Here is a 27,870-nt window from a genome sequence, read left to right on the forward strand (position 1 = left end):
CCACCACCACCACCACCACCACCACCACCACCACCCTTCAGAAGCCTTGAAAAGACTTTCAACGTACCTGAAGGTTGTTAGTATTGGAAAGATTTTTCCATGGAAACTTAGCTCAAAGCAGACGCAAGAAAAGAATGCAAAACAGTACTGTTCAAGGAAAAGCAAGCACTTTTGTTTGCTTTTGCTTTTCTGTGGGAATAAAGAATTAGGACACTCCAAGACTGGGCTACTAACATCACACCCATATTACCCAGGATGAAATTTAAGTCAAATTAGAGCAATTAGTCTGAATGCCACAAAATATTCGGAGGGAAGGAGGTGCTCCATTGACATGGAGCCACACACCTGCAAGCACCTGACTTCCTGAGGCGAGCAGGTAATGTCATGGGTGGTGACTAACATTTGTCTTTTGGCCCAGTTGTAGCCTGCCTTTCCTGAGCTCTTTTTCCTAAACCCAGCTAATCAGTTAGTTTAACAACAACTTCCCCACCCAAGATATCTGATCAAATTTCTCACCACCGCACAGAATATTAAAATTCTTATCCTAATCCTTATCTAGCCAAAAGATGACTCTCTGGTTAATCCAGTCTAGCAAGGGTCCCTTGGCCCTTGATTTCCCCTTTCAGAAACTTTGGTACCGCTGATGGGGGTAGGGGGTGGGGTAGAAGGGTGTCATGGAATGGGGGCTCTGCTATCTGTCCACAGCTATGTTTACTGTATTCAAAGCTGTGTTCAATCTCTCTCCCCACTGAAATTGTCTCGACCTCCATTGCAATCATCTTAAATAAAATCTCCATAATCATTCAAAGCGATACCAAGATAATCTTTCTTACTCTAGAAATGGGAAGCTGCTCTGAACCCTGCAGAGCGGCTGAACACTGAAGAAGGCATCTTTGCAGAGAGCAGAAACCAGCATCCTACCGACTGAAACCACTGTCCTTTGGAGGCTCCCTCCAAGGAGACTCTAAATGCATGACAGTAACAGAATACCAGAGATACCTATACCTACCTGGTCAACAATGAAACAATAGCACACATTGGTCCTGGGACAGCCTTCACCTGGCACTGAGCTCTGTTGTCCATGCAAAGTCTTGGAGATTCTTATATTTCCCTAAGGAAACAGGGATACCATCTTCTCACAAAGACGTTTCTCACCAGGCACAGTAAGGAAAGACAGGATGAGATTTGATATGATCCAAAAAAAAAAAATCAGGGTTATACCTCCTACATAGAATGTTGGGAATCTGCACCAATCGTGTGTGAGTGTGTGTGTGTGTGTGTGTGTGTGTGTGTGTGAGAGAGAGAGAGTGTGTGTGTGTGTGTGTGTGTGTTTCTAGCTTCTCCAGTTTCCTCCCTGAAAAAGAAGTAAAGAAATTCTTCCCGAAGAATGGCTCAAGGAACTCGCCCTGCCCAAGCCCTGGTCTATGCTTTCTCTGCTTCCCTGAATGTGTGGCTTATGCGCTTCTTTCTGTTAACAACCTTCTCTGCGCTGGTTATCATTTCTATTTTGATTATTCCACAAATGCAGCTGTCACCCGAACACGAACTCCTTGATTCTCTCAACTATCCAGGCCTGTGGAAAGTAGCTCAAATAGTAGCAAAGCTTCCCCACCCCCCTTCAAAAGTCTAGCTAAATTATCCAAAACAGCCCTTGCCCATTGCCGGTGTAGTAACCACACCCCTGACATTTACCCCAAGTCTTTTTCACGGTTTAGACAGCGGTCCCTTCCTGTGCCAAGGACAGATAGAACCCAGGGCCTTGAACACACTAGGCAAGTGCTCTGTGCTGAGCGATACCTCAAGCCATGAATTTTATATGTTGTGTGGGGGAAGGCTGGGTATGTTCTTAGATACCCTTCTAAAGGATACATTTATTGTTGTATGTGTTTGAGTGTTTGTTGCAGATATGTATGTGCACCACATGAGTATAATGCCCCTGGAGGTCAAAAGAGAGCATTGGATCCTCTGGAACTGAAATTAAGGATGGCCATGGACTTCCCTGTGGCTGCTGGGAACCGAACCCAGGTCCTCTGAAAGAGCAGCCAGTACTCTTTACTGCTGAGCCACATTTCTAGTACATGTTCTTGGGTATTCTTCTGCCTCCCAGGCTTCTGCATGTTTATATGTGATATATATACACACACATATATATATAATCACAGATGTAAATTACACCCTATATGCTTCCCGGACATGCACCAAAATCCATTTGAACATTGTGCCCATGATCCCAGCAGACTCCACGGAAAACTGGGGTTAATAGGAAAGGAAAACCGCACCTCAAGCCAGCTAACACAGGGGGCATTGCTTTTCCCTCCTTCTGCTCGAGGCAGCAGGTACTGCCCTTCCCTCAGCTAGTGTGTCTGCTTCTGCCCACAACAGGACTGATGCGCATGTTAACTCACAGAGACTGTGACAGCATGCACAAGACCTGCACAGGTTCAAGCCAAATGTGGTCCCATCACTAAGAAGGGAAAATGGACACTGTCTTAGTTAGGGTTTTATTGCTGTGAAGGGACACCATGACCACAACATCTCTTATAAAGGAAAACATTTAACTGGGGCTGGCTTACAGGTTCAGAGGTTTAGTCTATTATCATCATGGTGGGAAGCATGGCAGCACGCAGGCAGACATGGTGCTGGAGAAGGAGATGAGCGTGCTACATCTGGATTGGCAGGGAGCAGGAAGAGAGAGACAGTAGATATGGCTTAACTTGAAACCTCAAAGCCCACCCCCAGTGACACACTCTATGAGCCTATGGGTGCTGTTTTCATTCAAGCTTCCACAGACACAAAGTCCTGTCCATAGCCAAGAAGTTATTTGCAATATATACCTTTTGGAAAAGGGAAAATTAATTTTCTCCAGTGAAGTGTCAACCAACACTCTTGGGCAGGCCCAATGCCCAAGAATATTTGGCCAACAAAAATAAAATGGATACCAAGTTTTTTGAGTGGAATTTTTGCTTTAAGGTTTTTTTGTCTTATTGATTTTCTGGTTTTTAGTTTGTTTTTCGCTTTTGTTGTTTTCTTATTTATTTTAGAAAGAAAGAGATGTCAAGTTGAATGAGGAGTGGGTAGGGAAGTGGAGAACATCTGGGAGAAGTTGTAGGAGGGAAAAATATGATTAAAATATATTATATGAATAAAGTTCATACATTTAAATATAAAAGTGTTTTTAGTCTTCTTCAGTGCTAGGAATTGAACAGAAGACTTCATACATGAAAAGTGTGTGCTGTTTTTCTGAGCTACATTCCCAGCTCTGTGTTATGTATGTGGGAGTCAAGGATAACATAGCAAGCCAATACATGTTTTCTCTAAGACCCAGAACTTACCAAGGGAGACTTTTAAGTTTGCTTTCTCTCAGAACCACCCCTTTGTAAGTGATCCAAGATAAGATAAAATTGTAATGCTGGGTTCCAAACCACATATTTGTTGTGTACATGGTGGATCCTAAGAAGTGTTAGATAACAGAAGGGTGGAGGCCAGTGAACTGTCAGCCTACATGGCATTCCTACAAGCATGGAAACTAAGGAAGAGGAGTGCTAGCATCAGGGTGAACCCCACTACCATGTTTCCAACTCCAATAATTATGCATGCTCTCTGGACAGGTGAGGGCAAAGTTGGTTGGCCTCATGGAGACTGGGTGGACATTCACAGAGATGAGAGGCTGGCATATGTCTTTCTACAAAACAACAACAAAAACCTGGCGCTAGATTAAATGTGTCTTGTGAGTTTGTCAGTCTGGTGGGAGTGCAAACTCGTACAGCTGCTAAGAAAATCAGGATGGCAGTTCCTCAGAAAGTTGGAAATCAGTCTATCTCAAGACCCAGCTATAACACTCTTGGGCATATACCCAAAGGATGCTTCTTCAATGCTACCGCAATGACACTTGCTCAACCATGTTCATTGCTGCTCTATTCATAACAGCCACAAACTAGAAACTACTTAGATGTCCCTCAACAGAAGAATGGATTAAGAAAATGTAGTACATTTGTACAGTAGCGTATTATTCAGATGTTTTAAAAAATGACATCATGAAATATATAGGCAAATGAATAGAACTGGGAAAAAAAAACATTCTGAGTGAGGTAACCCAGACCCAGAAATATAAATACGGTATGTATTCACTTCTACATGGATGTGAGCCATTAAATAAATGCTAACCAACCTACAATCTATAGTACCAGAGAGATTAGGTATAGAGGAAGGGACTGGGGGTGCGGTGGGGGAACACATTGATCTCCCTGGGAGGGGAAAGTATAATAGATTATGTAAGTGAGTGAGGACAAGTGGGACAGGAGCAGGGTCAGGTGAAGAGGGCTGAGGAGGTGGGGCTGAGGAAGGGAATGCAGGAAGAGGCAGCTAGAACCAGAGACTAGATAGCCCAGAGACCTGGGGTAAAACCAAACAAATGACTCCTAATGACACTCTGCTATCCCTATAGATCCGGGCCTATTCAGCCATCACCAGAGAAACTTCCTCCTTCAGTAGATGGGAGCATATACAGAGACCCACAGCCAGGTACTATGCAAAGAGTGAGACCTTGGAATACATGGCGGCTCCAAATGGGATGTCTCCATCAAATCCCTCTCCTCAGAAGTCAGGGAACTCCACAGAAGAGGAAGGAGGCAGAAAGGATATAGAGCCAAAGGGGATGGAAATCACTAGAAGAACAAGACCCTCTAAATCAACCGAGCAAAGGCCACATGGACTAACAGAGACTTCAGCAGCGAGCACAGGCGGATGCAGCTCTGCTCCAGGGCTCTGCGTGTGCATTACAGCTTTCACCATAGTTTCCTTTGTGGGACTCCTGAGTGTGTGAAGATGCGGGTCTCTGATTCTTGTACCTTTTCTTGAGTATCTTTTCCTTCCGTTAGTTTGCCTAGTCTAACTTTAATGTGAGAGTTTTTTGTTTCATCTTATTATATTTTATTTTGTCCTGTTTGGTTGTTATATTTTAGAAGCCTGTTCTTTTCTGATGAGAGACAGAAAGAGAATAGGATGTGTTGAAGTTACTTCTATAAAAAGTGGTTGTTTCTCTAGCTTATTTTTTAACCCAGCTATCACACAAGTTATTGAGACTCTTTTATATTTATTTAAAAGTAAGCCTCACAACACGATCTTGAGCAGTTTAAATGTATTCTTAACCTTCTATGTTATTTTGTCTTACTCCCAGCCAACACCCCAGTGATGCTTGCACTGTGTAGCTTTCCTCTGCTCCAGCTTCTTCCCCCTGATCTTCCTTGACTGCTACCCATGGCTTAGTCCCCTGCTTCTCTCTTTTGTATTGCAGCTGAGAGACATTGGGTTACAGAAAAAACTGAGGAATGAACTGATATCCCTACCGTTTTGTTATTGTATTCTTTAATCTTCTTTTCTTATTGCTTAGGTTAGTCGGGATATAAGTGACGTACGCTCTGTTAATAAGTTCGTAATAAAATATAAAATATAATAAAAATAAAATATATTTGTTAAGAAGAAGAAATATTTGTTAAGAAAATTGAGCCTACCCTGGATAATTAGTAGAATCTCCTCTTTGTGTTTTTATTGGGAGCAATCTGTAACCCCCAACAAAACAAAGTTCTATTGATTTCATCAAAAAGTTTTCTAATATACTGGTATCTGAGTTAGCCAATAAATTTTCATCCATGTAATGGTAAATTATGGATTGAGGAAATTTCTTATGAATCATCTCCAATGGCTGTTGCATAAAATATTGACACAAGGTTGGACTGTTTAACATTCCTTGTGGTAAAACTTTCCAGTGATATCTCTTTATTGGGCAGCTTCTATTAAAAGCAGGTAGTGAGAAAGCAAACCTCTCCCTGTCACATTCATGTAAAGGAATCGTGAAAAAGCAATCCTTTAGATCAATCACTATAATAGGCCATTCCTTGGGTAACAAGGAAGGCAATGAGATGCCAGGCTGTAAAGTTCCCACTGGCTGAGTAATTTTATTAATTACTCTGAGATCTGTTAACACCCTCCATTTGCCAGCTTTCTTTTTGGTGACAACTATTTTAAAAAATAAAGATAAGAAAAGCCACTGACAACATAGAGTAAAAACATAAATATAATCATAAAGTATGTTCTCCTCCAGTCACCTTGCAGGGAGGTGAAGTAAAGGACTTCTCCTGAGTAAGTTTCCTGTAATCTATGTGCCATGTTCTATACAGCGCTTTTCTTTTCATGGGGTCTCTGAAGCACACAGAATAATAACAACCATTTCCCAGTCAGTTCCCACTGAGCTGTATGATACAATCAGAGCTGTCCTGGAACTCCCTATGTAAACCAGGCTGGCCTAGAATTCACAGAGCTCCTCCTACCTCTGCCTCATGTGCTGGGATTAAAGGTGTGTGCCACCAAGCTCAGAGATAAACTAAGATTAGCCATGACTGTTGATTGTTTCCTTTGCTTATGTCACATCTGGACACCTTGTGGCCTCCTCATTTGGACAGAACTACAGAGTCATCCTACAGAAAGTACCAGAGACAGTTGTTATGACAAATCGAGGCATCTTAGGACGAAGTATCAGAACTGAAGATGAGCTCTGGATTTCCCTGACAATGTACAGCGTTAGAAATAGAAAATTCACCAAGATATGTTCCAAGGGCACTTTGGTTCAGATTTTCAACAGCGTTTAAAACTAGAATGTGAGAACTTATGCCCCACAATAGTCAAAAAAAGTTTATTAAATAACACATGGAAAAATTATAAAAGACATTTCCAGAATGTTCGTATAGGGTTTCAAAGGTATGTTTTCTATAAACATTTACACAGCCCCAAACATGAAACTCTGTTGGGGAGGCTTCTTTAGCTCATGAATTAGAAGAACTTAATTTTTTTCCTCTCTGCATGGACCACTCCAGAGAAGAATGTCAGTCCTCAGGAAAAGAAGTTGCCTTAGCTTCTTATGAAGAATCAGAGTTTCATGCACACTCAAGGGTTCCGGGGCTCCAATCATGAAGAAGCCACTTGGAAGGCTGACGTAGAGTCTACTCCCTTCACATACAGAGAGTGAAGGATGTGTAGTCCAGAGCCCCTCTCACACACACAGAAAGGCTACTATCAGAATAATTTGCATTGAAATCAGTGTGGAAAGCCTGCGACCTTTGCTCTGTGGCCAAGAGTCAACAACCCTAATAGAAGATCTTCCCGATCAGTGATGCCCGTGATTTCACATTGTGATAGTTTGGCAAGATGACCCTGTGGGCTGGCATTCCATTTCAGGTCACCAGGTTTCTGCAGTCTCTGTGAGAACGTGAAGCAGTTCGGCAAACGTCGGGCGGCTTTTAGGGTTCTGGAAAACAAAAAGAGAGCTAATCAGCTCAGCTTGCTTCTCACTCAGACACCAGCATGTGGGACTTACAGACAGAGACATCAATGCTCGCCGATTCTGAACAATCTGAAGAACAGTGTATCTTGGCTGATACACAGCGGCATGATCTGCATGGGGGAAAGCAGAAGACGATAGAGTGTAGTGAAAGTTTTGGTTTCTTTTACGTGTTTTTAAAAATTTTTGTTTTGTTTTGGTCCCAAATGTGGGATGTAGAAATGCTTTTAGTTTATCCTCAGTTAAAAACAAACTTGCGATAGGACACATGACCTTTGTTAGCGAAAAACAAACCCGTGAGAGGGCATGTGATGTTTCGCTGAAAACAGACATGTGAGTGTGTGATATTTAGAAAGAATACAAGCAGAAGACCACAGATAGTGAGATGACGCTTTCGCATCGCTGTCTATGCCTTTCTGTGGTTTACATCGTTAGTCTGCTCTAGTCTTTGCTCTACAGAGAGAAATGCTTGAGAAAACTTCTGGCCACTTTCACTGGCTCATGCCAAGCCTTGCTGTTTCTGCTGTATCGTGCCGCTGCTGCAGATTTGTTTTGCTGTTTGGTGTTCCCTATTGGACTGAACTGCTGGTATCCTGACAATGCGGAGTGGAATTGGCCCACGGAGCTACGTGTAAACAGGACACATCCCCACCCTATCAACCTTTGTTCTCTCCTATCTCTGGTTGGTGGGTTAGGAGAGAGGTAGAAGCATTTGAGAACCCTAAACAAAGTAGATTTTTGAAAAAAATCTAAATCTACAATGGAGCACTGCACAGATAAAATGGCTAGAGTTGTATGCACTAGTTACATGTGGCTATGTAAGTAAATTGAAAATGAAAAAGTATTTCAAGCTGGTTCTCCCATCATGCTAACCATCGTTCAGGTCCTCTGTAGCCAGAGGTTGCTGCTGTGTGGACAGAGCACACATTTCCACCCCCTACAGAAATCTCTTCTTGAAAACGACAGGGATTTAGAGTGTGAGGTGCCCAGTTCAATATCAGTTCCTTACTATACTGGTCCCCTCAAGCAAGAAGGGTTTCACATAGACAGCAAAGGCACGTTTCCTCAAGGGACTTTGCAGATCCTGGAGCACAGTCAACCAAACTGTTGGCCGTGGAAGCAGAGATCAGAGCACCTCTCCCTGTTTGACTTTGAGATGCAATTTTGCTCTGACTCCCTATAGAAAGACATGAGACATTGGTATCTTTGGAATCTGTCAGCGACATGGGACATTGGTATCTTTGGAATCTGTCGGCGTTAGAGCTAGTCATCCAGAGCCCCTGGATGAAAAGGGGCCAGGTGGAGGACAATGTGAGTACATCAAAACCCTTGATGAGGACCCAAGAGTAAATCACAGTGCCTTTCTGGAAGGTTCAAGCTCATCAGATAGAGTCTTTGGCATTTTTATCAGTGGAAACATAATCTTTTTAAATTAATAAAATCACTTTATTCCAATTAACTCACAATCAAGCACACCACACAGCCAGTTTAAGGAGGGCATAATTAATTACATTTTATTCACGGTAATACCCTCCACAAAAAATAGATCACTATGAGAGAATTAAAACTAGAAGAAAGTACCTTTGTATTTCATTTTAACATGTGTGTTTGTGTGTACGTGTGTGTGAGTATGTGTGTGTGTGTGTGTGTGTGTGTGTGTGTGTGTGTGTGTGTGTGTGTGTACACTATTTGGGTAAATTTTCTGACCGCCATTTGAGAAACTGAGTTTGATTCTTTGTTTTTGCTGTGATCACCCTGATTACCCTTCCTTCTCTGTAGCTCATACCCACATAAATAATATATAAAAATCATCTCACTGTTCCATGCCCTTGTGCGTGCTTATTAGCGCTCCCTGACTTAGGACATGACCGTCTCCTAGTAAATACATTCTAAGTTGAAAATGTCATAAGCTATAGATTCATATTATGTAAGTACTCAGCAAGAAATCACAGCTCAGCAACAGTTCACAGGAATCACTTGCTCCTTCTCGTGATCTGTGGCTGTAAGGAAGGTGGGCCCCTTCTCAGCATTCCAATACTTTATGTTATTCACTAAGGAAAAAAATCAACATCAATGCTCAAATTATGGCATTATAAAATTGTAAAATATTCCGTCAAAAGCATCGCAACCGCCATCTGCGCGTCCTGAGATGCTTTTGTTGTGACGGCAAAGACATTCCTAAGGCAGCTGTTGTTACTAACATCTTACTTGACATTTTTTGATCTTTCAAGATTCCTTGTGGAATAATTAATTGTGATTATTTTTATGCACTGGAGAATCTTCCTAAATGAAATACTTGTCTGGAATATGAACAGTTCCACCACTTTTGAAAGACTTGTTTTTCCAGTGTTTGTGGATTAGGAATCAAATGATGGGATTGTTTGCTTGTTTGCTGTTTTTCTTTCAGGCAGCAGGAGATCACTAACCAAGCTTTGTTTTTTCTGGGCTCAGCCTGCTAACTACAGAGCAGAGCTCTCAAAAGCCTCGGTTTGGTGAGAGCAGGAGGGCTGTGTTGAATAGATGCCCAGAAAAGAAAAGAGAGGGCAACAGAAACCCAACCACTCTGGCTTGATTTTTAATCTTAGCATTTCAACAAAAAGAGCAACCCCGAAGAGATGGTTTCCCAAATGGCAGCTCTCAGCACAGTCTGCCTTCAGTTTCTAGTCTGGCTTATTCTCTCTATCAGGAGTCTTAAGTGCCAAGGAGAAATGAAACCCGTCGCTTTTGGCCTTGAAAGTGAAGAAGTGCAGTAAATAAAACAGCAATCATCTTATTCTGTGGGGAAGTTTAACAAACCAGATTCTTCTCTTAGTTCCACCACCCAGTTCTTCAAGATAATAAATCATCTGACCAAGAGGCTTTTTAGAGACATCCAGTTTCTGTAGGAACCAATCTCAGACAGAGAAGGCTTGGAAACAAGCTCCCAGATGAAAGTCCATTGTGAAAAACAAAATGGACTGGTGACTGGGCTGTCGGGGTGGGAGTCAGAGAGAATGGTGCATTGGCTCTCAGGGTCATTGCCAGGGAACAGGCAGTTGTGGCTGCCATGGTAACAATCTCAGGAATAAGGGGCACCTACCTCATGCCAGCAGCTGTACATTACTCTGTAGATGGACATGGGGGCCAGGTAAGGGCGGTACAGCCGGAAGCCTTTAGAGATGGCTTCCACCACTTGCAAATTTGACTTATTTTCAAAAGGCATTTTTCCTTCTGTAAAGACTTCCCACATTAAAACTCCTGCAAATAAAACATGCAAAACCAAGAGTTACATGGAACCCAAACAACGGTTTGATTCAACCTGCAAGATGTTACTCTCCTCCAGCCTTGAAGCCATAATTGCCCAGAAAGAAAGAAATTCTAGGCGGGAAGCAAACTGCACGTCTTTAGGAAGTCTGGACCTTGAAAATAATCTTATGAAAAATGATGCCTCACCTTTCGTTTTGGCCTTGACAGTCTCCCCACGGCAGGGAATGCAGTAGTAGCATTTTCATTGCTAAGCACTGTTCCTGTCCCCACCTCTTCCTGTCCCCACCCAGTCAAATCAATCAGACCTTTCTGCTCTTCCATAGACAATGACGGATTTGTGTGAGCCTCTTCCGCCTGCAGTTCCCCAGACAGCAGATGGCACATGTCCGCTTCTTTCCACTAAGAGTCTAAACTGGTAGAAAGAACCCTACAGGATGCAGCAGGGCTGGGATCATAGCTCAGTTGGTCCAGTTTTTGCTTGCAAACATGTAGACCCGAGTGAGGTTGATACCCAGAACCCATGTCAAAATGCCCAGCTCCTCAGAAAGATGGTTCAGTGGTTGGGAGTACTGATGCTTTTCCTGCAGAGAACCCACATTTGGTTTCCGGCACCCATGGCAAGCAAGGAGTTCACAGTAACTCTAGTTTCAGAGGATCCAATGCCTCCAGCCTCCATGGGCACATGCACCCACACGCACATGTCCACACACATACACATAACTAAAAATAATATAAATAAATCATTTTTAAATGCCTGGCATGCTAATGTCCACTTGTGATCCCAGCCTTGGGAAGGTAAAAAACAAGCGGATTCCTGGGGCCCACTGGCCACCAGGAGTCACAGGTTTAATTGGTGAGCTCCAAGCCAATGAGAGACTATCTCAAAGGAGGTGGATGGCATTCTTGAAGATGATACCCACAGTTGTTCCTCCGGCCTCTACAGTGTATGCACGTATATTTACACACACACACACACACACACACACCAAAACAAAAAGAAGAAGCTCACTAGTTCATGATCCAGGGAGGAGGAAACGTGTGAACCTGAGTGAGCTCCAATTGCCCTTTGGCCACCTGAGGCGGTCCTTGCCTTACTAGTTACCAGGTGGCCAAGGATTCACACAATCCTCCCCAGCAGAGCTCAAACCCTCACCTACCGAGATGAGGTCAGAAGAGAGCTAAAAAGGTCAACGATGCAAGCTTGATCTTGTGGTGGGGAACAGACCCAGTCATTTGTGAGGACAAGGGCAGTTCTCTAAACCCCAAAGCCACCCAGGAAGTTCTGGATGAAAGCTGACAGACCTTTGCTCACCAGTTGCCATGGCTTGAAAAACCAACTCAAACGAACAAACTGCGTTGGGCACAGATCCACAGCGTCTCTTTCTCGCTGGAGACTGTTGATCAATATGAATAAACGAGCAGACCTCAGGAAGCCAAAGTGCAAATCCCATAAACGTTGAAAGTGTAAAACAAAGGGTGCGGGCTATTTTTTTTTTTTTAAATCCAGATGCTAAGTTCAACTTTTTCAGTTGGAAACCAGTTAGAATTAAGCCACTGCATAAGTAAACAATGAAGCTTATTAGACACACTGGAAACTCGGTGATGACGTAGACTGTTTCCTTCAAGCCTCAGTGATTTGGCAGCATTGGCTACACACTTGCCTTCTGGCTCAGCCGCCTCCTTGTTACAGCTTCATGGCAACTGTTCGCTTGGGAAGGAAAAGATCCAGAGAACAGAGCTGTGTGGGGAGGCGGATGACTCCAGGTGCCAAAGTAGTGAATGCCACATCATGTCAGAAAACAAACAGCAAGAGTGTTTTAAATCTAGCAACAGCAAACATACTCACCAAATGACCAGACGTCAGACTTGCTACTGTACTTGTGAAAGAGAAAAACTTCAGGCGGGGACCACTTGACCGGAAACTTAGCTCCAGAAGAACTGATATAATCATCGTCCAAAACGTACCTGCCGTTGTGGGATTCAAGCATACTGTATTAATGGTCTCCAAAGCCTAATAACTTCAGATTCCTTTGTCAGCTCTGATCTGTTAGAATGCAGTGTGTTTTCCCTAGGAAGGGCTTGCACACTGTGTCTTCTTGATTGTAAATAGCTGAATGGCTCTTTATTTGGTCTTCTCCTTGAAAACAATGTCTCCTTGATTTCATTTCCATTGGATCCCTGAAAGCTACAGTTCTACAGTCCCAAAACTATGTTCTTTGGGGCCCAGTCTTAATTCTGCAAAGAAATGTGCCCTGTGCTCCAACAACAAGGGTAATGAAAGTAAGTAAGTAAAAGACCAGTCATATCATCAAAGACAGACTCAAAATTGGATGCCGTATTTTCTTTCATGTACTTAATCTTTTGTGTGGCACAAAACAGGCAAAATAACAATGTGTCATTATAGTACTTCTGATATGAAAAGTATCCATTATATTATAATATATATTTTGTACGAATTAGGAATAACTTTTTAAAAGACTTATCTGCAGGGAGGCATGGGAGCTGGGAGAGAAGAGACAGCTAACTTCGGCCCCTTGCATATACAATAATGTTTACTGAATTATTTATTTTTTTGTCCTCATGCTCCCGTTTTCCTCCACATATTCTATCTCATTTCACCTTTAATCCCGACACTGTAAAGGCTGCATATGATGAAGCTAGAGAGATGGCTCCGTGGTGAAGAGCTCTGTTTTCTCTACCTGAGAACCCAGGTTCTGTTCCCAGCACCCACACGGTGGCTCACTACTGTCTGTAACTCCAACCCAAGAGCATCTGACCCTCTTCTGACCTGTACAGGCACTCCATGCGTGTGGCACACAGACATACACTCAGGCAAAGCACCTACACACTGCAAATAAAAATAAAGTCTGAAGAAAATGTTTTGAAGACCGTGAAGCTGGACATACTGGTGAACACTTTTAATATCAGCACTTGGGAGGCAAAAACGGGTAGATCTGTGTGAGTTCTCACCCAGTCTGGGCGACACAGAGAGTTCCAGGACAGCCAGGGCTACATGGAGAGACCCTGTCTCAAAATAAAAGAATGTGTAAGAGGAAACAGTGGGGGGAAGGACCTGTCCTACTGATTTGGAGTTTCTCTAGGTTAAAGAAGAAAGACAGATCTATTAACATGATACCTAGTGGGACAGATCCCTGGGTAAGAATGTTCTCAACCCCAATGGAGGTTGGTAGGATTAAAGAGCAACATAGAACTGGTGTCCTCTTCCTAAGTAATGCCCCCAGGAAAGGCAGAAAGATTCTGGAAAACAAACGTGTCTTGATATGCCTCAGTAAGCCAGACCTTAATCAGCACCATGGAATTTTCTGGAGGAATTTTCTAGCTTGACATTCAACAGCCATCTGTACAAATGGTCAGGCATAGACCAACAGGGAGAACAACAGCTGTACAGATGCGGTTGGGAGGACAACAGCTGTACAGATGCTTCTGTGCACATCACAGCAGGACCAGTCAGACCACCTCCATGACAGTACCATGGCCCCAAGAGACACTTAAAACTTAGGTTTTGACTGCTGAAGAATTCAGAAAGAAACATTGAATTCATTAGGATTACATTTCTAGAACTCTAAGAAAAAGAATCTCAAAATGTAAAAATAGATAAATAAAATCACTTTTGCATATACACGGCTAAGTTTATTGCAGTGATGACTTAAAACCAGCTTCCAAACATGGTATACACAATGTCTGATGGTGACCTCAGAAAATCAGAGCTAATCAAATACATTTCTTTCTTTCACTTTTAAAAATATACATTTATCATGGAAAAATGCATTTACTTAATCACACACATTTGAGTAAACTGAGAAATCCTTCTTTCTATCTTAAAGTCTACCATAGTTGTATCAACAATAACGTATCCTGAAATCCAAAGCACACTGAGCCCTGCAACCACGTGGACACTTAGCCCACACAGAGGCCTTCCCAACAAGCGCCTTCCTCAGAGCAGAAAAAAAGAGGTAATAGCAACTTCAGTGTGCAAGATGGAAAATGGAAGACTTGGCCGGTAAGGTGGCTTGGTGGGAAGAGGTGCTTAATAGACAGCCTGGCTACCTGAGTTTGATTCCTAGAATTATAGGGTACAAGAGAAGAACTGATTCCCACAAATTGAACTCTGACCTCTACACACACACACACACACACACACACACACACACACACACACACACAAACACACACTGGCTTTTTAAAACATAAGACTGCCTCTTACACATGCGCAAAGTAGACAGACAGAGACATCACATACCTCGTCATCCCGAAGTCTGAGATCTTCACTACACAGGCAGAGCTGACTAAACAGTTCCTTGCTGCCTGTAGGAAGAAGAGAAGCATCAAAGCTGAACCACAGGTCTTTCTTTCAAAAGTTTCAACTTTCATTTTCCCTAGTTTCTCCATGTTTTCTCTCTGCATGAGCAACCATGTGAATTTTATGGCGACATCATTGCTGATGTGCATAACAACACTCTATTGTATGCCATGAATTTCAGTGATTCTTCAGTGTCTTGAAAAGTTGAGATTGAATGTTAACAATTTTAAAATTTAATGTTTTCAACAAGTATCCTTGATAAATGAGGATTAGTTAGTTTAATAGATTATAAACTAAGTGTTTGGCATAAAACAACTTTGTTTTTGTTTGTTTTGTCTTTGTTTTTTTTTTAACTTAAATAATGAAAGTCTGACATGACAGATAAGACAGTCATGTAGTATCTTTGAGCTCTACAGTAGGTAATAAAAATTAAGAAATTACATATTAAAACCTTTCTTTCACTGAGTAGAACTAGTTCTGGTGGTGACTTTATATTTCTTTTTAAGTTATTTTTATTCAATGTATATGGATATTTTGCCTGTGTAGGTCCAATTATGGTGTTGAGTCCTCTGGAACTGGACTTACAGACAGTTCTGATCTGTCATGTGGGTGCTGGGAATCAAAACCAGGACCTCTGGAAGAGCAGCAAGTGCCCTTAACCTCTGAGCCATCTCTCCTGACTTCCCCCACCCCGACACCCCACTACTTCTTTCTTTCTTTTTAAAAAGATTTTATTTATTTAATGTATATGAGTGCTCTTTCTGCATGTCCACCGGAAGAAGGCTTTAGAGGGTATATAGATGTTTGTGAGCCACAATGTGGTTGCTGGGAATTGAATTCAGGTCCTCTGGAAGAGCAGATGATGCTCTTAACCACTGAGCCATTTCTCCAGCCCGCTGCTTCTTTCTTATCACACTGAACTAAATATAATGCAACATCAATCTGGCTGTAGTCGGAATAACTCATTTTCAGCACAGTTCGTAGAGGAAGTCATAGTTTTGATCAGCTTCATTTAGACAAACTATTTGGTAGAATTGTTCTCCTTTCAGTGAATTTGAGGTTCAGTGTATCCAGTCACAAAAGCAAGACGCTTTAACATGGGGATGCAGAGGAGTCAGCTCCGAAGGTACCAGAAAGTACCAGCCACTACCTTGAATTCAAACCACAAGAAAAGTCCCCAACAGGAAAAGGACCCACTGTGAGCTGATGTATTTTATATGCAATGCAGTAGGTAAAATAGAATATAAGGACCATTAATCAATCGAAGGTGGAGGTTACCCTAAGGACAGGAGAGCTTGTCTGTCTGGAGCAAACAGAATGCCTAGGGCTGTGAACCACAGACTTTTGATTCTACCCCTTATCAGGGAAAGAAACCTTCAGAGGCCAGGAAAGCTAGCCAAGTGGCTTGGGGAACCACACACGCCGCTCAGAGTTGGACGGAGAGCTTCCTCGTGCTGGGCACTGGGGGGTGTGCAAGGAGGATCACTGAACAGTGATCAGCACCTATGGTGGCAACATCACTGCAGAGCCCTCGTAGGACAGGCTACCATTGCACACACTGACCCACGTAGTCCCCGCAACAGGCCCACATGAAGGAGGTGATCCATGGAAAACCACATTCCTACTTAACTAGCTCTCTCAGGATCACAGACATAGCAAGCAAAGAAGGAACGACTCCACGCCAGGCTGCAGCGGCTTTGCAACCTGGACTGCATTTTAATGCCCCGCCATCGCCAGAGATTCTGATCTAACTGGCCTGGTTATGATCTGGGTGTGAAGATTTTGCTCCCAGCTCCCAGGTGATTCTCACACCCCGCAAAGTTGACGTTTGAGAACCTTTCCTCTACAAGCCACGTTCTTGGCACTATTCTTAACTCTCCTGAGCGTAGACTTTGGTCTCAAGGTGACCATGGTGCAGTGTTCACGTAGAAATGTAAGTAATTGAAGCTGTATCCATTAAGTTTCACCAATATGACTGTCCTAATGTGAGCTGAACAAGGATGACACCAATAGACTTGCCAAAGTGGATGTGGGAAAGCCCATAAGGTCTCCCTGTAGACGACTGAGGAATGCTAGGAGAGGGAGAGGTGGTCTTTCCCAGGGAAAATCAGTTATTGGTTATTCAGTGGCAAATGGCCGGCCTTAAAAACATACATACAAGTAACATCAACAATTTCCTTCAAGATTGTAACATTCCATCCTGCAGGAAGTTCCTTAAACAAGAAGGCAAATAACTCAAAATAGCATCAGGAAGTCCCTGAAAGTGATCAGGTTCACTAGGCCCCTCCCTGCCAGAGCGAGCAATCAATGCCAACCTCTCTCTCGATGGAAGCTGAGCTGCAAAGAACACTGTCAGACGAGGAAAGCTGCAAAGAAGACTCTGAGACCAGATGAGCTGCCTGGAATAAACAGAAACTAGCTGAGCCACCTAGCAGACATGTAGATCAGCTTGAGGCACATGGAAAGGACGCTCTCTGGTCTATTAAGCTGCCTGTAGTCTGTGCAGTGTGCTCTAGACTCCCAACTTCAGGAGCTATCACCCATGTGGGGGTGGGCCTTGGTGGTGCAGCTGTCTTTGAGTTGTTTCTGTTCCTGGAACATGTCACCCATAACCCTTTATGTAACCACCTTCCCTTCCCCCCCCCAAAAAAAAAACACCAAACAAACCAAAAACAAAAAACAAAAAAAAGCCTCATTGCTTCATCCAATTGGACTCTGGTGGTATCTGTACTTTGGTGCATCATGGATTCCCTTTTTGGGGTGAGTACACGTGTTTTGCATCTCCCTAGGAAACACTTTGTTATACAAGAATTATATGGACTAAGCAGGTTATGTCTGAGGACACACACACACACACACACACTTCCATATACATGCAATAGCACTTAATGAAAAAAGAGGCCATGAATTTGAAGGATAACAGGGAGAGGTATATGGGCAGGTTTGGAGGGAGGAAAGGGACGGGGAAATGTTGCAATGATATTATAATCCCCCCTCCAAAGAACTATACAAGGAAATATAATTAGCTAGTGTATGAAGCTGTAAATAATAAAGCCATGAATGTTCTGAGTTGAAGGCAAAGTAAGTCCATTTCCCACGGTGCTCTGGAATCAGTGTAACTCCACCGCCAGCCTCACCTTTAGATCCTCCCAGTCTCAAGGATGGGCGCTGTAATAAGATCGCTCTGGGAATGGGAGCCCAAACACAAGGTTATTTCTAAGAGACCGAATCAGGGATTGAGTTCCAATTTCTATTTCTAAATGAAACACAGACGGACCCGGAGAGGACAGTGGGAGTATCCTGAAGCAATGCACAGTAGTCTAGACATGTTTCTCAGGGCACAGGAGCGGGCACGGAGCAGGCGTAAGAGAGCCTTTTAAGTGGGCATGTTTAGAACGTTACCCAGCAGAGTGGCCAGGCATTTCCAGTCTCCACCATGAACGCTAGTACTGTCACAGGCTAACCACCTGTACCAGGGGCAACTTGAATCCTGGATAAGATTGCAAGGGTCTGTTCCTCCCTAGCAGTGCTGCAGGGCCTAGAATGGTTAGCATATACAAAGCCCTGGGGGCAGGAATGACTGAAGGGTGAAAGGTTTGAGCTCACTTCAAACCTGAAAGTTTGACACCACAAAATTCCATCCATCTCTGAGCTCAAAACCACCAATCCTTCGCCTTGCCCTAAGCTCAGGACTTGAACTTCCACCAATCCCCACCCTGGACAACTCCATCGCCAAGAAACCCCACATAAAGCCCGCCTCCTGCTCAGCTCTCTGTTGTTTCTCAGTTGAGCAAGGACAGCCACCCTCTTGTGTCTTTCCAGATAAATCTCTTGGGTGAGGCTTGCTGTGCACTGTGATTTTGTGGTGTTCCTTGGCTCCGGGCTGCCAGGGTACCTTTCCCAGCAGAGCTGTACCACTTACAGTGACTCCTGGAGTTTGACATTGGTGGAAAGAAAGAAAGGGTGCAAGCAAAGGAAAACAAGGGAAAATAAGGGAATGAGGAAGAGAAGAGAGCAAAAATCATTGTAGTTAGTTGGTTCATTAGGTTAGGTAGTTAATTAGTGAAAGACACTTTAGAGTGATTTCCTACTTGGTTTCAGTGTTAAAGGGCAATTAAAAATAAAGTTACAGGGTTGGAGGATGTGAGTCAGTGATAGAGCAAAGGCTTAACATGTGCAAGGCCTTGGCTTTAATCGCCAGCACTGAAAATTAAGTAAGAAAATTAATTAACCTTAACAATAAAATGCATGAATTTTTAAAATGTTCTAAAGGTAAGCCGAAGGCACATTCTTCAAAGTACTGAAATCAACCCTCATGGCCTCCTGAATCCAGGTACGTAAAGTCAGGTGATTTGGCCCAGACTCACCAGATCCCTGTGAATATAGCAGTTCCTCTCCAGGTACGCCATGCCCTCACATATGTCCTGGCACACACTCAAGAGCAACACCTTCTGGAGCTTGCCTTTTCTCTCCCTGAGATAGTTAAGCAGGCAGCCGTTTTCCATGAACTCCGTCACTATGTAGATGGGCTTCTGCCGTATACACACCCCGTAAAGCTGAACTAGCCTGGAATGTGACAGTTTCCTGTGAAAGAAAAGCCAGTAAACTGGATTGCTCTTGCATTTTAAAACAGAAAAATATCATTTTCATTTTTGAGGTGAGATAAGCATCAATTCAACCACCAGGAACAGGTAGCATTTTTCTTTCTACTTTATGCACTGAAAATGTGGGGTTAGGAGTTTAAGCAGCATCTCCAAAATTGTCGCCACAGAATATTGCATGCCTCAGATCTGACCCGCTTCTTTTTCTTCTTCCTGTCCTGTCAGCCTTAGCATCCTCGGTATTGATTTTCCCAGCCTAGGTGTCAAGAGTTCTTGCTTCTTGAATCCTAGTCGTCCTAACGACAGCCTTTAGATGGAAAGTTCCAGGGGGGTAGCAGGGAGGGAGATGATGGTCTTGAGGAAGAAAATGGCGTTCTAAAGAGTAAGGCCATCTCAGAGTAAATGTCTAGATGAAGCTGGAGACTAAAAGTGATTTGCCAGCATGAAATCATGTTGTGTCTTTGGTAATCACGTAGAGTTTAAATTTTCTATTAAAATATACTTTAATATACTATTAAAATTTAGTTTTACTTTATATGTATAGGTATTTTGTCTGTCCACATGTCTGTGTTCCTTGTGAGTGCAGCACCCACAGAGGCCAGAGAGGGCTGTGGAAATGTGGGACAGGAGTTACAAACAGTTGTTAACCACCATGTAGGCACTGGGATCGAAACTGGGTACTCTGCAAGCACAGTTGATACCTATCACAACTGAGCCATCTCCCTGGCTCCAATACTTATATTTTTGAAAAGCAATCTAGGCTTCAAACATTTATTGATGTCCCCACCCCCATGGGAGATATCCTTTGATATTTAAATGCCTTTTAGGCCACCAAGAAAAAAAATTCAAATTAATTTTTGTAATTTTAAAAGCAGTATACTGTCAAAAGTACCTTAAGAACGCTCTTCTTCTCAACTGTAAAAGCAAAGTGTGTGTGTGTATGTGTGTGTATAATTATATGGGTATATATTAGACAGACTTTGTCTGCTTTATCTTTCAAGTTCATAAGCATGCGTCCAGTTAAGCAATGCAGTTTGCATGTGTGCAGATAATGTCAGGAAAGCGAACATCAGAAGGAAACGATTCCACGCCACAAGAAACCTGAGACCATAACTTCATGGACGCCTTTGAGAACAGAAACATTGCTAAGCATGTCCTCATAAGGGTGACTGCCAGAATTCATCTGAAATAAGACGGATGCCTAGCAAAGTACGGCAAAAGCAAGTAAATGAATAAACTGTGTGGTTCAGTTGAACACACCGGACGAAAGTTTCTCACAGCCAGAGGACCACGTGAGCAGAAGTGGGCGCTCCTGCCTCCTGCTGAGATGTGAGGTTTTCCGCACATGCACCATTCCTCAGCTTGAGCAGTGCCATGACTCGCTGCAGGGCAATGGGTAGATGTATTTCAATTTTTTTTTTAATCTTTTCAGCCTTCTCCAGTTATCCTTTTCTAGCACTTCTCCTCCCTTCAGCACAGAATCAAGTTTCATGGTTCTCAAGAGCATCTTCGGGGACATTCTCAAATTCATGCTCCTACCTTGACCTTTCTCCTGAACTCTAGCTCCATTGCATTTTCCTGACTATCTAGTCATCTTTGATATTCTAATGGGCATCTCAAATTCATCAACACACACACACACACACACACACACACACACACACACACACACACACACACACTGGGAGCTCCCTGTACAACTTTTAGTCAACTCCACTACAGAAAACCCTCTTTCTAGCAATTACTGTTTTGTAACCCTGTGGACGAGCTTGTGACTCTTATAAACCCCTGACTCCTGAGTCATGGTGTATTGTACCCGCTTCCTGAGGCTTAGGAGTGCAGCGGAGGGTGGAGTTTTGTCTCTTTCAAGAAGCCCCTCATCTCTTCGTGTTCAGAGAAGATTCTGACAGGATTTAACTCTGAGTTACACATCTCCCACTTACCCTTCCCATATTGTGTCACTTTAACCCAAGGCATACTACTACCCTTCTCTCCTTAAGAGGCAGAACTCCCTGATCACAGAGCACAGGCCAGCAAACAGGTGTCTCAGGTGTGCTGTGACAGCCACAAAGGCACGGTGTTTTTCATAGTTCTATCCAGATCCATTCTGTTATAAATGGATTGATAGGATATTTTGATGGGATAGTTGGGGTGTGGGCTTGAAAACTCCCAGAGTCATAATTGCTCTGTCTTTTATGTGGCTACAGCTAATCGCTCCTGATGTTACCCACTTTCTGTCCCTTTTGTTTCCCTTTGGGGCCTGCAAATTTGGGACAGAACCACATGGGTTGAACAACAGCACTGTTGAACTAAGGACATCTGGGTTTTTTCCGCTCTGATGCATTGCTGCTCTTCTAAATAAACATTGAGCATGTGATTAGAGGAGGTTGATTTGAAACTTCCTGGTCCAAGGTCAGATTACAGTAACAAACCGCAACCAATATATTTGCGTGGGTGGGCAAAACAAGGTATCACTAAGCTGTATAGCACTTACTCAGCACCGATCACTGAGCCGAAAATAACATACTTTCCCATTATCATCTCATTAACTCGCAGCTCCATCCAAAGCCATAAATACTGCTATTCCAATTTTATAGGCCAGGAGTTTGGAGACTGGAAGGTGACATAGTTCATACATGTCACATTTGCCTGGGTCGCACAACTAACTTGGGCAGAGTTGTGGCACAGGTGCAGGTGTGGCTTGATTCCAAAGTCTAGGCTCTGTCCAAGATTCATACGAGTTGGGCACATTTATGTGGTGTATGGCTCGTACTCACATCATCACTTTGGCCTCTTCCATGAAATCTTCTTCAGACATGGAACCTTCATTAATGGCCTTGATGGCGACCTTGATATGTGCTCTCCACTGTCCTAAGTGGACTACCCCAAACTGACCGCTTCCGATCTCCTTAACAAAAGCCAGCTCGGATGGCTCAATCTCCCACTTTTCTAGAAAGGCAAATGACTCATGTCACAAAAGAAGAGAGAATACTTTTTTTTTTTTTTTTTTTTTGAGAAACTAAGAATTATCTAGGCCTCTTTGTTTTACATAAACGTTGAAGACATACAGGTGAGGATCTGTAATTATGTTTAATATTCTCATTGTGGCCTTAATGTGTAAATCAGGACATCAAGTGTTTAAAAACAGTCACCTGCTTCGTATCCTGGTTTCGTTATAGGAGGTGGTACTTCCTCTTCCTGTTTCAGGGAAGGTGGTACTTCCTCTTCCTGTTCTCACTACTGAGCTACAGAGCCTTCCTGCCTTGTCTAGCCTCTCCTTAGGGCAGGGGCTGATCACCTAATACGCATGTCCATTGCCAGAACGCTAACCAACAAATATGTACGGATGTGTTTGAGGTGAAATTTGTGCTGCTGTATCTTTCTCATTTCTCATAAGCAAATCAGGAAGGAAAAAAATAACTTAAAAAAGAAACAAACTCTTTTAGCTCCTAGTTTTTGTATGGCAACACCACCATCTGCTGGAGCTTCAAGATAATGCACTTAGCAGAATTATTAGTGGTGATAGGTCCCTGAGTCCCAGGGGTAGGAAGCCTCCTAGTCCCAGTGGTGGGAAGGAGTCCTCAACCCAGCAGTGGAATGCTGTTGTAAATGTGACAGGAGGAAACAGAGTTGTGACCTTGACACTGCCTTGGAATTACTTGATAGAATATCATCACAGAGAAAAATATTAATAAATTGAAACTCATAATTTTGTCTGCTCATCTGGAGAAATGAGTCGGTGGTTGAAAGCAGGTGTTGGTCTTGCAGAAGACCGGAATTCAATTTCTAGCACCTGCATGCTGGCTCAAAGTCATTCTTTGCTCCAGTTCAAGGGAACCTAGCTCCATCCCGCCTCTGTAAGCACCAAGCACACGTGGAGTGCACTTAAATACATGTAGACAAAGTACTTACACACATAAAATAAAGATAAATATTTAAAAGAAGGAAGGTGTTAAGAATAAGCCAATCAGAAAAAGCATCGAACCCAATTTTTAAGGGTGAAAATGGTGACTATAAAAGAGAATGAAACGGCCACTACACCTATTAAAGGCAGCCAAATTAATTAGTCATGAGGGACCAAATTAAACCATAATACGACATCGCCATGCCTTTACCAGATTGGCTGAGGTATTTAAAAGAAATACTAAATATTGGCAAGGGTCAAGGGGTAGTGGCACACGCCTGTAATCCCAGCACGTGAGAGGCAGAGGCAAATGGATATTGGTTAATTCAAGACCAGCCTGGTCTACAGAGCTAGTTTCAGGACAGCCAGGGCTGTTACACAAAGAAACCCTATCTTGAAACACACGTGTGTGCATATATATATATATATATATATAATATTATATGTAATAATAGATAGCATATATAATATGCATAAAACATATCAATGCCATCTAGTCTCCAAAATCCTTGCCTATAAAACTTATACATAATAATTGTATATTATATTATATATACACTTATATACTATATAATATATTGAGTGAATATAATGTATAATTATATACTTTCATAATGATATAAAATAATATTTATATAATGTAGATAAATTATATTATGTTCATCTCATAAATAATATATTCATATATAATTTTACATAATTATATATACTATATTCACCCAATATATTATAATGTATTATATATACACACACACACACATACACACACATGTACATATATATATAGTGGGAGAGTGGATCTGTCATTCTTTTTTTGTTGTTATTTTTGAGACAGGGTTTCTCTGTGTACCGTTGGCTGTCCTGGACTCACTTTGTAGACCATGCTAGCCTTGAACTCACAGTGATCCACCTGCCTCTGCCTCCCTAGTGCTGGGATTAAAGGCGTGTGCCACCACGCCCGGCTGGAGCTGTCATTCTTATACATTGTTGACAAGCTTGGAGTTTGGTATAAACACTTTGGAAAATTGATTCTCCCTAGTAAATCTCAAATTGTGCATAGGCTTTGACCTAACAAAACCACTCTAAACTAAACATACAGCGGAGCACAAATGTACTTTTATCATCTAAACACAAAGAAGAACTGTCATAACAATAGTATCTGTAAAAGCTAAGCATGAGTGATACCCATGGCCGTGTAAAGAAGGTGGTGGCCGCAACAGTGTAGCAATACGTCACAATGAAAGCATGCCAGCCACACCCAGCCCCATAGATGAAGTTCAAAGATATGGTGAGAGCAGGAAGAGGTCAGGCACAGAGTGTGTAGTTTCTCGTCCTGTTACCTAAAGTACTCAAAACTTGTATTATTCTGTTCCCAAAAAAAGTTGAACTTTTTCTAAGGAATTAAAGAGCATAATATTCATCCAAGTTGCTAATAATTATATAAGTTCTTCCATATAGGAACGATGGAGGTACCCATAGCACCCTGAAGTTCCCTTCCGACTTGTTTAAACTGCATCCCTGAATCATAGTCATTTTTACACAATATAATTTTCACTGGTTTTTTTTTTCCTAGTATAATCTGAGTTCTACTAATGAGTGGAATTCAAGGGAACAAAAATTTCAACAAGTCAGAAAACACAATTCCCTGGTGCACATTTATTCTCACAGACTTGTAAATATCACACTTGCTAGAAAGCGACTCAAATCTCAGGGAACCAATTCTGTTTGAACAGAGGTGGAGTGGAGCCATTCAACAGCTGTTTCTGATAGGTCTTCATGGAAAGCAATCATTTCCCAGCAACCCTTGCAACTGGAAAACAACAGCCTCAACATCCAGAGAATAGTAGTTATTTATGAAATTGGGAGCGCCAACAGGTCCTCGTAATGGTGCAGTGAAATGAGTAAAACCGAAACATTGCTACTGAGTTCAAATCACCCTAGGAGATGGATTACCTTAAACATCTCCAGCAAGAAAGGTCGGTTTTTAAAAAGAAACATATGTAGATAGACATTTCAAATGAACTGAGAATTTAAAGAATCTGCAGGGAAGTTCCCGGATGGATAGATTGCTTCCCTCAGCACGTGTGTGTACTTTACCGTAGCTAAAGCCAGCTGTAGCGGGTAAACAGCTGCCCAGGAGCCCAACAGGATAGCGGAGACGGGTCATGAGACCTAAGGAGAAAGAAAAACGAGCATCTCAAACCTAGATACTAGTTACAGAAGGAAGAGTTAAGTGTACCAGAAGATAGCATTCATCTTTATAAGTAATTAGGTGTAACAATTCTGTGGGTCATTATAGTTTCCTATTTCCCATTTTAAAAAGTTTTTTATTAATATACACTTACTGTACACAAATTTTACAAGAAGTTCTCTCACAAACTCTTAGTGTGCACGGATGAATTGTTATCACTTTAGTGAAAAATTTGGCAAAACTCTATTTAAATATTTGGAAGCATGTATGAAATATATTGTACAAAAATATGAATGTTTTATTATAGATTTTTCATACCAATAATTTAGTTTATACATACTGATGACTATAAATAGACCTTAAAATATTTCTGAGACCTCACTGTTATAAAATTTGTTATATTTTCTCAAGCATATGTTTCTATGTATTTTCTTATGTTTTCCTCTTATAAAACGGGATACACTGATGAAATTGCTTCCAAAAGTGTTACAAAAATCCACTTAACCATCAAATTGAACGCTGTTTGGAAATAGTTTTTGTAAGATTTTTTTGTTCTGCATTGATTTTGTTCTATTTTGTTTTGTTTGAAAGCAGCATAGTAAAATGAGTAAGACCTCATGTGATTAGGTCAGCATGAAAAAATTTTGGAAAACCAATTTTTTCCTCAATTTCTACTAGTCGAAAGTCCATTTGCATCATCTTAATGTTAGGAGACAGTGGAGAAGCTGATGGCCTCCACTCTCAAGGAGCTCACCTTCTACGGGAGTGGGAAGTAAACCAGTGTGCACCCACAAGAAAAAGTAAACACAAGGCAGAGTAGGTAAATGCAGTGATCCGAGAATGGGGGATCTAGGAAAGCCTTTCAGACAAGATGACGGGAATGGTGGCATTGAGTGACAAGAAGCCACCCACAAACATCAGCAGGAAAAGCCTGGGCAGGTGACTAGTGTGTACAAAGGCTGAGAGGCAGAGATAAGATCAGCTAGCAGAGAAACGGAAGCCATGAAGACCTAAAATATACAGGCTTCTCTTCCAGGCAGGTCCCAAAGATCTCAACACAACCAAAGACACTTGGGGTGATGATTCTTCCTACAGACAGCTTTCAGTGAGGAAACACAAGAAGAGACGGACCACTCTACTGTAAAAAAAAAAAAAAAGGAGTCAGCACCACATGAAGATACACACACACCCTAGTGGGGACACACAGAAAGAACAGCAAACACATGGCATTCAAAGATGTCTTTTGGGAGGATTGACACCTGCCCTCCCAAATTGTGACACATAGAGTTAACCCCTGGGAAGAAACTTGAAACAGCTGTCTAGCCATGACTTAATAATGAGAGGTGTGAAACATGAAGGGTACTTGACCAAAGAGCAGGAGGTACGAAGAGGCAAGACATTGTATTCAAGAAACATGTGCTATTCTGGTTGTGATGGGTCTTTAAGCTGTGTCAGAGGGCACCACATTTTCCAGCAAAGGGAGGGGCTGGGGGGAGGTCAGTCTCAAGTAAGAAAGTGAAAGCTTCATACTTTCATTTTGTTAGACCACTGGTAGTAGCATAGAGGCAGAGCAAAGGGAAGTGAGCGCCGGAGACAATGAGAACATAAGGAAATTGCTTGAAATCATCAGAGGACTAAAGACTAATTAGAGCAGCCCTGACACTAGGGAAAGACAGGGACCTAGATGAACACATTGAGGATGTGAAAGCCATTGGTTTTTTTTTTTTTTTTAATTAATCAAGAGTATTTGTGTGGTGAACAGTTTATCATCCTATTTCTTAATGTTGTCACATTCTTGCCTTTCATTATTTTGTAACCTCACCACATAAACACTCCGTCTTAAATGTTTTCTTTAGAAGAAGAAGAAGAAAGAGGAAGGAGCGTTGAGAAAGCCAGCTCAGAACTGGCCTGACGGTGTGGGGGTTTGTATCTCCATTCTGACCCTTGGCCTCTGGCCCTCTCTCCTGAACCTCTGTGTCACCAAGCCTCTGCTGATCCTGGAAATTCATGTGGATCCATCCCATAAGTGGAGACAGATGTCCTGGGATGTACAGAACCAGTGTCATGGGGTTTTGCGGTTGTTGTTTTCTTTTGTGTTTGTCAACACAACTTATCGTTTCCTTTTCAAAAGAAAGTTACATTGGGCTAGTTCCAAGTTCTGGATGTACTCCAAGTAATGCTGAGATACACACACACACACACACACACACACACACCATGCTAATTGGCTTGGCACATACTGGGTGGAGGTTGAAGACAAGAGATATGTGTGTA

General features: G+C 42.3%; 1 protein-coding gene across 1 annotated transcript in view; it reads right to left on the minus strand.

The window, feature by feature from the left end:
• Window positions 1-6,845: 6,845 nt before the first annotated feature.
• Window positions 6,846-27,870, minus strand: part of Txk (TXK tyrosine kinase) — a 39,062-nt gene continuing 18,037 nt past the window's right edge. Inside the window, exons 8-14 of the mRNA XM_051170491.1 lie at window positions 25,503-25,577; window positions 22,279-22,450; window positions 19,268-19,484; window positions 14,841-14,905; window positions 12,426-12,544; window positions 10,413-10,570; window positions 6,846-7,300 (exon numbers count right to left, since the gene is read on the minus strand). Of these exons, the coding sequence (XP_051026448.1) occupies window positions 7,232-7,300; window positions 10,413-10,570; window positions 12,426-12,544; window positions 14,841-14,905; window positions 19,268-19,484; window positions 22,279-22,450; window positions 25,503-25,577 (875 nt within the window). The 3' untranslated portion in view covers window positions 6,846-7,231. The remainder of the gene's footprint in view (window positions 7,301-10,412; window positions 10,571-12,425; window positions 12,545-14,840; window positions 14,906-19,267; window positions 19,485-22,278; window positions 22,451-25,502; window positions 25,578-27,870) is intronic.

Source organism: Acomys russatus, chromosome 28 (genome assembly GCF_903995435.1).
Source record: "Acomys russatus chromosome 28, mAcoRus1.1, whole genome shotgun sequence".
NCBI lineage: Eukaryota > Metazoa > Chordata > Mammalia > Rodentia > Muridae > Acomys > Acomys russatus.